Here is a 10177-nt window from a genome sequence, read left to right as displayed (position 1 = left end):
GAGACAAAATAAAAAATCTGGTCTTTTCTCAATTCATCTAGGAAGTGTAGAGGTTATCATGAAAAGGCTCACATATGTTATTAGAAAAGACCTCACACACCGAAGGGCATGACATGGTAGCCTAGTTACTAAATCTATGCCTGGTACTTGCTGGGATCACTTGCCAGCATTGGTTCATATCCTCTCTGCCCTACTTAACATCCAGGTCAATGCTTATGGCCCAGGAAAGCTGTTGGATATTCCAAAACCTTTGAACATAAAACATTCATGGGAGACCCAGAGGAAGCTGGTTGGTGTTACAGCTTTTTAAGTCTTAAAGTTTTGTGCTTCCAATCTGAACCCTCCTGAAAGTAAGATCCATCTGAAGTTTTAGCCGGACTAGGCATTGGTGGTTGTTGTGTGGGTGACTGAGTCGTTGCATTCTCCAGGTTTATGCAGAGCCATGGCGTGCCAAGGGTCATACTGGCTTAGTTCCACTTGATGGAAGGCTTTCCAAACTTTTGCAGTCTTCTTTTTGCTGAGTCAAGCCACATAGTTCTGGTCTAAGAACAAGAAGTCTTTTTCATATGCCTTGTTCTATACTCCAGCTGGTGTTACGGGGAACACTCAGTGTTTCTCTCCTCAGCTTATAAAATCAGAAACTGGGAATCAGTTGTAGACAGAAGTTCTACGTGCTAAGTAAACAGGTGAACTTGGAAGAGGGGAGGGCGAAAGCAGCTCCCAGGAGGGAGCTCAGAAATGAAGTGCCTCTTGAAAGCAGATTTGGAGAGACTCCATGATTTATTTCAATTTTTTTTTTTATAGGAAGCCTGATGAAATGTCATTTGGGGAAAATATGTTCCATAATTCAGAATTCACAAGACATCAAATTCTTCACTCTGGAGAGAAGGCAAATGAATGCAACAAGCTTAGGGAAGCCTTTGACAAGCAATTATCTCTCCAGAGAAATCAGAGACTTCATACACAGGGGGAAATTTATGAATGTAGTGAGTGTGGAAAACCTTTTAGAGACCAATCAGCTGTAGTTAGGCACCAGAGAATCCACACAGGGGAAAAACCTTATGAATGTAGTGAGTGTGGAAAAGCTTTTTCTAAGAAGTCAAATCTAATTGAGCATCAGAGAATCCACACAGGGGAAAAACCTTATGAGTGTAGTGAATGTGGAAAAACCTTTAAACACCATTCAGCTCTAACTACACATCAGAGAGTCCACACAGGAGAAAAACCTTATGAATGTAGTGATTGTGGAAAAGCTTTTTCTCTGAAGTCAAACCTAATCATACACCAGAGAATTCACACAGAGGAAAAACCATATGAATGTAGTGAGTGTGGAAAAGCTTTTCCTCAGAAGTCTACCCTAATGAGGCATCAGAGAATCCACACAGGGGAAAAACCTTATCAGTGTAGTGAATGTGGGAAAGCTTTTTCTCTGAAGTCAAACCTAATCATGCATCAAAAGATTCACACAGAGGCAAAACCTTATGAGTGTAGCGAATGTGGAAAAGCTTTTGCTCAGAAGTCAAACCTACTCAGGCATCAGAGAATCCACACCGGGGAAAAACCCTATGAATGTAGTGAATGTGGAAAAGCCTATAGACAGCATTCATCTCTAATTAGACATCAGAGAATCCACACTGGGGAAAAACCTTATGAATGCAGCCAGTGTGGAAAAGCTTTTTATGAGAAGTCAACCCTAATCATGCATCAGAGAATTCACACAGAGGAAAAACCATATGAATGTAATGAGTGTGGAAAAGCTTTTTCTCAGAAGTCAAACCTAGTCGGGCATCAGAGAATCCACACAGGGGAAAAACCTCATGAATGTAGTGAATGTGGAAAAGCTTTTTCTCAGAAGTCAAATCTAATTAGCCATCAGATAATACACACAGGGGAGAAACCTTATGAGTGTAGCGAATGTGGAAAAGCCTATAGACACAATTCAGCTCTAATTAGACATCAAAGAATCCACAGAGGGTAAAAACCTTATGAACGTAGTGATTGTGGAAAAGCATTTTCTCCAAAGTCACACTTAGGCATCAGGGAATCCAGACTGGGGAAAGAAATCATTTGAATATAGCCTGTGTGTTAAAAGCCTTTACCCAGTGCATGTTATTGGGCTGTTTAAATTGTTAATTGCTTCTTGACTCAATTTTGGTGGATTGTATATGTTCAAAAATCTGTACATTTCCTCTAGGTTTTCTAATTTGTTCGTATATAGTTGCTGATAGTAGTTCCTGATGATTCTTTGTATTTCTAATGTATTTGTTGTTACATCTCCATTCTCATTTCTGATACTATTAATGTGTATTTTCTCTCTCCTTTTTTTTAATTAGTCGAGCTAGTGGGGAGTCTATTTTGTTGATTTTTCTCAAAGAACCAACTGTTTGATTGATTAATCTTGTGTATAGTCCTCTTGGTCTCTGTTTGGTTTATTTCCTCCCTTATTTTGATGATTTCTTTTTTCCTACTAGTCTTAGGATTGCTTTGTTGTTGTTGTTTTTCTAGTTTCTTCAACTGTAAGATTAGCTGATTTACTTGGTGCTTTTCTTGCACTGAGATTGAATCGACAATTAAAGCCCTCCCAACCAAGTAAAGCCCAGGACCAGATGGCTTCACTGCTGAATTCTACCAAACGTTTAAGGAGGAACTAACCCCAATCTTACACAAGCTTTTTCAAACAATTGAAAAAGAGGCAATTCTTCCAAACTCGTTCTATGAAGCTAATATCACTTTAATACCAAAGCCAGAGAGAGAAACAACAGAAAAAGAGAACTACAGACCGATATCCTTGATGAACATAGATGCAAAGATCTTCAATAAAATACTAGCCAACAGGATCCAACAATACATTAGGCAGATTATTCACCCGGACCAGGTGGGATTCATCCCAAGTATGCAAGGATGGTTCAACATTCGCAAAACAATAAATGTGATACATCACATCAACAAGTTGACTCATAAAAACCATATGATCCTCTCAATAGATGCAGAGAAGGCATTTGATAAAATCCAACACCACTTCATGTTAAAAACCCTAAATAAGATAGGCATAGAAGGAACATTCTACAACATAATCAAAGCAATTTATGATAAACCCAATGCCAGTATCATACTAAGTGGGGAAAGACTAGAAACCTTCCCGTTAAAATCCGGAACTAGACAGGGATGTCCACTCTCACCGATACTCTTCAATATAGTTTTGGAAGTCCTTGCCAGAGCTATTAGACAAGAAAAAACAATTAAAGGAATACAAATTGAAAATGAGGAATTAAAATTGTCGCTATTCGCAGATGACATGATTCTCTATATAGGAGAACCAAAAGACTCAGTCAAAAGACTATTGGAACTACTAAAGGAAAACATAGGAAGCACACTCCAAGATATAGGAACAGGGAAAGACTTTTTAGAAAAGACGCCTAAAGCAACGGCGATCAAATCCAAAATGAACAAATGGGACTATATCAAACTAAAAGGTTTCTGTACAGCAAAGGAAACAATTGAAAAAGTGAAGAAGCAACCAACAGAATGGGAAAAAAATTGCATTCTACACAAGTGACAGAGGACTAATATCTAGGATCTACAAAGAGCTTCAGAAACCCAAGGATAGTGAAAAAAGAAACCCTGTAGCAAAATGGGCAAAGGAAATGAACAGACGTTTCTCAAAATAACAGATACAAATAGCTAACAAACATATGAAAAGATGCTCAGGCTCTCTAGCCATCAGAGAGATACAAATGAAAACCTCCTTGAGGTACCACCTAACTCCTGTGAGACTGGCCTACATTCAGGATTCGAAAAACAACACATGCTGGCGTGGATGTGGGGAAAAAGGTACCCTCCCTCACTGCTGGTGGGAGTGTAGGCTAGTACAATCATTGTGGAAATCCATATGGAGAGTGCTTGGAAAATTGCAAATAAACCTGCCATATGACCCAGCAATCCCGCTCTTAGGAATATACCCAACAGAAGTAAAATCTGCATACGAGAAGGGGATCTGTAATCCTTTATTCACAGCAGCACAATCCACAATAGCAATGTCATGGAAACAAACCAGATGTGCGTGTAAGGAAGAATGGTTAAAAAAAACTGTGCTACATCTACTCAATGGAATATTATTCAGCTGTCAAGAATAACGATATTCTTCTATTCAAAACTAGGTGGTCCCAACTAGAAACTATTATGCTCAGTGAAATGAGTCAATCACAAAAGAATAAATACCATATATTCTCTCTCATATAAGGAAGCCAACATGGAAAGATGGAGTTCATCAAGTGCCCATGGAGTATGCGATGGAAACACAGTTCCTAAGAGACTTCTGTGTTTCCTTTTAGTTAAGCATGTGCTGCCTACTCAGTGACACATTACTTAATCAAGGTGTTACAATTTGTCGCTGACGTTGTTGCTGCTGTTATTCATGCTGTGATTGATGTTTTAAATTTGCATTAGTCAGTCATTTTCCTTGTAAAATGCTATGATTTATAGTTAGCTGAAATAGCTGTGCATTTAGTTTAATCAGTATGTGTAAAAGTGCATATGCAGTATTAGAGATGGGAATTATTGAAAAGATGGTTGATGTTACTGTTAAAATTGTTGTACTTCTTTATAATTAGTTCTGATCTAAATATATATTGCTGCAAGTCAGGTCCCACGGCAAGAGATGGTGAAAATTCTCTGTTCTAGGCATGTAGGCATTCCATGGATGAAGTAACAGCAGAGTATATTTAGCATGTTGTGAACATGAATATGGCAAATTGGCAGTTTCTGGCAGTTGCTGGCAATAGTTTAGAGTGATGACAAATATTATTTTGATTTTTTGTGTGTTATTTAGTTATGAGGAAAGTGTATGGTAAGCAGTCCATTTGATGGTTTACTAATTTCCTCGTTGTTGCGAAGTCCGAGTTGATTATGTATTTAATATGATAACCATTTGTGTGCTGTGAATTGCATTAAGAGTTATGTATGGCAGAGTTGATGCTTACTAAATGTACAAAATGGATTGATGAGATTAGCCAGTTAAATCTTTTCACCAGTAAGGCACCCAACAGCCCATGAGATATTTATTAAAAATGTCAAGTAAATCCTCTTATTTTTGTATCATAGTGTCAAATAGCAGTAAAATAAACATGTTAAGATCCTTAATCTACTGCTATGTTTCACTGTAAAATTTACCTTTGTTAAAATTTGCTTCTGTTCAAATTTGTTGAGACCGCACGTAAAAGTATCCTAATATTACTTTGGCTGGTATTTTCTAATTACTGTATAATATTTTGGGAATGCAAATTTTATTTGAATGTCAACTACAGTTAAGCATGTGCTGTTTGTTTTTCTTACTCAGGTTTTGTAATTTGATGGAATGTTTTTATCACAATTTAATAAATGTTTGCTTTATTTAATAAAAAAAGAACTCGCATTTATTTTTAACATATCGGTTACTCAATACTATATCAATTACTTCCATAATGTTATAAATTGTTGCTGATGGTATGTTGGGAGCTTTTAATTGATCGGGATGATACTGTGCCAACTCTACCTTCAGACCAGAGAAGGTCTCTTTAAGAACCCGTTGAACACTTAATGTCCAACAGGTTCCAACAACATCAGCGCCACCAACAACCTAGCTTAAATGAAACTTGGTGTCACTCTAACCCTGGGTCCTGCTCCAACCAAAAGTGGGAGAAAGGTTGTACAGACAAAAGTGCAGCCTCAGCACGGTATCACAGGAGGTGGGGAGTGGTGAGTCAGGAGCTGGAGTTATGGAGACCACGGTGGAAATCTAACATAAGAACCTAGACATGGAACTCACTGGAGGTTGTGGCACAAGTCGCTGCAAGCAAATTTTTGTGTACCAACTATAATAAGTAAAATCGCATTTTAGACCTGTTGGTGACACAGCTTAGAAACCTGCACCCAAGGAGAAGACTGCTAAACAGAAGTACAATGACCAAGAGCAAAAGAAGAGACAAAGGCACAATGAATATTACCGAAAACTCCCCTGCAAAGGAGCAAAACCCTATTCCAACCTCAGAGTTAACTGAGGAAGACATCGAGAAAATGGGGCATACAGCATTCATAAAACTCATTTTAAAGCTTCTGATCAAAAATGAGAAACACATACAAGAGTTCAAAGAAGTTAAGGTAACAATAAAGCAAATCTAGGCTGATATATCAGAAATGAAGAACACAGTAGAGCAAATTAAAAGTACAATGGAGAGTCTCCAAAATAGAATGAAGCAAGCAGAAGAAAGAATCTCAGAATTGGAAGATACTGCCTGTCATCAGGGGGAAGCAAACAAAAAGCTGGAAGTAGAGCTGAATCAGGCCAAAAAAGTATTCAAGAATTGAAAGACACTATTAAGAGGCCTAATATAAGAGTTATGGGAGTCCCAGAAGGTGCAGAAAGAGAAACTGGTTTTACACATATATTTAATGAGATAATAAAAGAAAATTTCCCTAATCTGGAGAAAGAATTGGGAAACAACATCCAGGAGGGGCACAGAACGACCAACAGGATTGATCAAAAGCAATCTTCACCAAGACATATGGTTATCAAGCTCTCTTCAATTGAACATAAGAAAAACATCCTGTAATGTGCACGTGAAAAAAATCAATTGACATATAAAGGAATGCCAATTAAACTCACAGGAGATCTCTCACAAGAAACTCTACAGGCAGAAGAGAATGGAGTGACATATTCCAGATTCTAAAAGCAGAGTCTTGTCAGCCTAGGATAACACATCCAGCAAAGCTTTCTTTTGTCTTTGAAAATGAAATAAAATTCTTCCACAGAAAAGAAAAAAGAATTTGCCTCTTCCAAACATGCCCTACAAATGATACTTCAAGATGTTCTCTTGACAGAGAAGAGGAATAGCACCCACCAAAACCAAAGGCAAATGGGAAGAACATCACAGGACAATGGCAACAGAAGACTAAACCAATGAACAACCATTCCTAAAATGACAGGACCAAAATACCACCCATACATATTAAACTCTAAATGTAAATGGCTTAAGCTCAATCAAACGTCATAGATTAGTAGACTGGATTAAAACACAAAACTCATCTATTTATTGTCTAGAAGAGAGACACTTCACCAACAAAAATCAGCGGAAACTATTTCACATGGGTTTTGTTGTTTTCTGTTGGTTTCATCTCTTCAAAACACTTTCTTCTGATTAAATCATTTAATGACTCATAGATCATGCAGTGGCAACATTTTCTTCAAGAAGGTTCTTAATTTTCATTTCTTCAGCAACATGTTAGTCATTTAGTAGCATGTTATTTAACTTCATGGTGTTGTTAATTTCTTTTTTCTCCCTGATGCTGATTTTGTTTTGTGGTATTTCATTTAAGGGGATGTATAGTTGCTGTGTAATAGAGACTGTCATATCTAGTAACATGTTATTCAACTTCATGGCATTGTAAATTTCTATTTTTATTCCTATTGTTGATTTTGTATTATGACTTTTCATTTGAGGGGACGTACAGTAGCTGTGAAGTGGAGACTAACATATCCAGATGTGAGGACACAATGTAGTATGCATTTCTACTTCCAGACAAAGGTGGACTTACAATGAAACTGTTTAGTATATCTTGACAATAGGATTCTGGACTCTCTGCCATTGTCCATGCCTGCAATGATGAACATATGACTGTGTATGAAGAACTATATTTTAGTAATGATACAGAGGAACTAGTTGGGGGGGTAGGGAATTGAGGAAGAGATAAGGGAAATGCCCGGAGCCTATGGAACTGTATCATAAAATGATAATAATAATGAAATGTTAAAAAAAGAAAAAAGAAAAAAAAAACAAGTACACATTTCTAAAAAAAATAAAAATATGTAAGAGTGCATGCCAGTGTGTGTGTGTATGAGTATGTCTGAACTGGGAAGATGTGTGAATGTATATGTGTGTATATACTATGTGTGTATGCACTTGTCTGTGAACGTATGTGTTATGAATGAGCAGTGAGGATGTGTGTGTGAGAAAAAGAGAAACAGAGCGAGAGGGAGAGGATGTCTGCCTGGTTCTTGGGGCCTCAGCAAGGTGGAGGCTTGCCATTTGTGGACTAGAATATGACATGAAGCCCCTGGAGGTTGAAGAAAACCAGACTGGGGGCTTGGCCAGCAATTTCTGCAGAGGTTTCATGAGGAGGTTTGGGATGGGCACCTGGGTTTAAGATTTCAATGCATTAAAGCCTAATGACTCTGTGGTCTATGGGGGATGAGAGAGGACAAAAAGAACTTCCCTTTGTGCTCCTTTTCAAAGGTTGCCCTGAAAGCTGGGCAGCAGTGCTTAAGGGGCCTGGTGTGTGGCAGCAGTTCTGAGCTGGAGGTGTGGACATGAAGGGTGACTGCAGCTAGGACAGCTGAGATTTCTTGAGTCCAGCAGGAGTGTCTTTGTGGGCAGCCTGGGCATGCCAGGTCCAGGGCAAGAGCAGGCTGCCCAGCCAGAGACCACTGAGGGCCAGGGCCACGAGTTCAGATGCTGTCCATTGGATTCAAACTCTGTTATCAAGGCTGGGGATTTGTGTCTTTCGGTTGTGATTTTTATGGGGCATTCCCATAATTGGTTTTCCAGACACATGGTAGAAATCATGATTGGAGAACTTGGGTCAGACAGTTCTTGGACTGTTTGAGCCATTCCTGAGTACAGCATTTAAATACCTTTCTTTCCTTCTGAGAGGCAGAAGTAGATGAGCACATTCATGGGGACCCAAGCGTTGAACCCAGGTGGCCTGATGTGAGAAGCCGGTGCCTGAAGCACCGGACTTACTACTCACTCCTCATTTCCAACAGCTGTTTGTGTCAATGGAAGTTGTATCTGTCAACACCAAAGCATATTAGAACAATTATCATTTCTACAAATGGTTATACAAATATTATAAATATTGTAGCTGTTTTAATGCTGTTTTAATGTCTCAATTGAAAAAGAGGTAATATATGTTCTGCATTTTATTCTTAATTTTGCAGTTACTTTGTGAAGAGGATTTCTTTTGGACTACTTCATTTTTTTTTTTTTTGATGTTTTCAGGCGATGAATATGGTCTCTTTGTGTTCTGAGGCCACATCCAGACCCCCAAACACCAGTCTGCAGCTACTTGGGTCCCCATTTGATGTTGATTTGCAAACAGGTGAGGCTGCTTCCTGTGCTCCTCATGGTCTCTGTAGTGATTTTATTCTGTATGTGGCTCTGAAAATAGTCATATTACTTAGGGAGCAGTGACCAAGGCTGTCTGCTTACCTCCATGTAACTGGTGAAGGTTGAGGGTCCCACTCAGGTCAAGGGTCTCAGAGTGCAGCCCTGGAGTGGGAGCCCAGCTACGGACAGCTGCTGGGGAGGGGACTCCCCTGCAATGAGAGAGTTGGAATGAAGAGGAGTCGCAGGGCCCTTATAGGCATGGAGAAAACAGACTCAGAACCCTCTCTCATGCTGCAGGTTGGTGCGTCTTCATGCCTGTCCCTGTGTGCATTCTGTGTTTACAGCTGTCGAAGAGGCAGGTGTGCACTGTGTGGGGAGGATGGGAGTTTCTGATTGTCTTTGTCTTTATCAGTTCTGTGTCCTGATTCTTTCTGCAACCCCTTACTTAGTGCAGGGGCCTAACCTGGACTCTCAGACCTGAACTGGGCCAGGCGAACTGTGTGTGGAGCTCTCCAGGAGGCTAAGGCTTTTTGACCCAGAGACTGCAGTGGGGCACAGGTGCACAGAGCATCTGATGCTCTGTGCCCTCCTCTTGGCATGACTGGGACTCTGTGTTGCTCTGATGGGCTGGGTTCTCTGGGCCTTGCTGCCATGGACTTAACTCTTGGACCAGATGAGACTGGTGTCCTGTGGTCGGGCTGGATCTTTTTGCTCTTCTTCCTATTACAAATGAAAATGATGATATGATGACATGATGTGGAAAGAACTTAAGCTGTATGGCTGTGTTCACATGAAGGTACTTCAGCAGGAAATGTGCAGAATAAAAGGGTTACAAGTAAGTTTATTTTGGGGTTAAAAGCATTTGAAATACACATGTAAGTTTTTCACTAGAACATTTAGAGTTTCTTTTTTCTAGGATTTATCCTTTACTTGAAAGTCAAAGTTACAGAAAAAGAGAGGGAGGGAAATATAAGAGAGAGATTCATTTGATTTGCATTTCCTAAGTGACCACAGTGGCCAAAGCTGGACCAATCAGA

The 10177-nt window shown here is 39.4% G+C and overlaps 1 protein-coding gene across 1 annotated transcript in view; it reads left to right on the top strand.

The window, feature by feature from the left end:
* LOC131482518 (zinc finger protein 260-like) overlaps window positions 1-2071 on the top strand; it is a 215915-nt gene extending 213844 nt beyond the window's left edge. Inside the window, 1 exon segment of the mRNA XM_058676936.1 lies at window positions 1037-2071. Within this exon segment, the coding sequence (XP_058532919.1) occupies window positions 1037-2071 (1035 nt within the window).
* Window positions 2072-10177: the final 8106 nt, after the last annotated feature.

The sequence above is a fragment of the Ochotona princeps genome, chromosome 18 (genome assembly GCF_030435755.1).
Source record: "Ochotona princeps isolate mOchPri1 chromosome 18, mOchPri1.hap1, whole genome shotgun sequence".
NCBI lineage: Eukaryota > Metazoa > Chordata > Mammalia > Lagomorpha > Ochotonidae > Ochotona > Ochotona princeps.
This window is presented reverse-complemented; position numbering and strand designations above follow the sequence as displayed.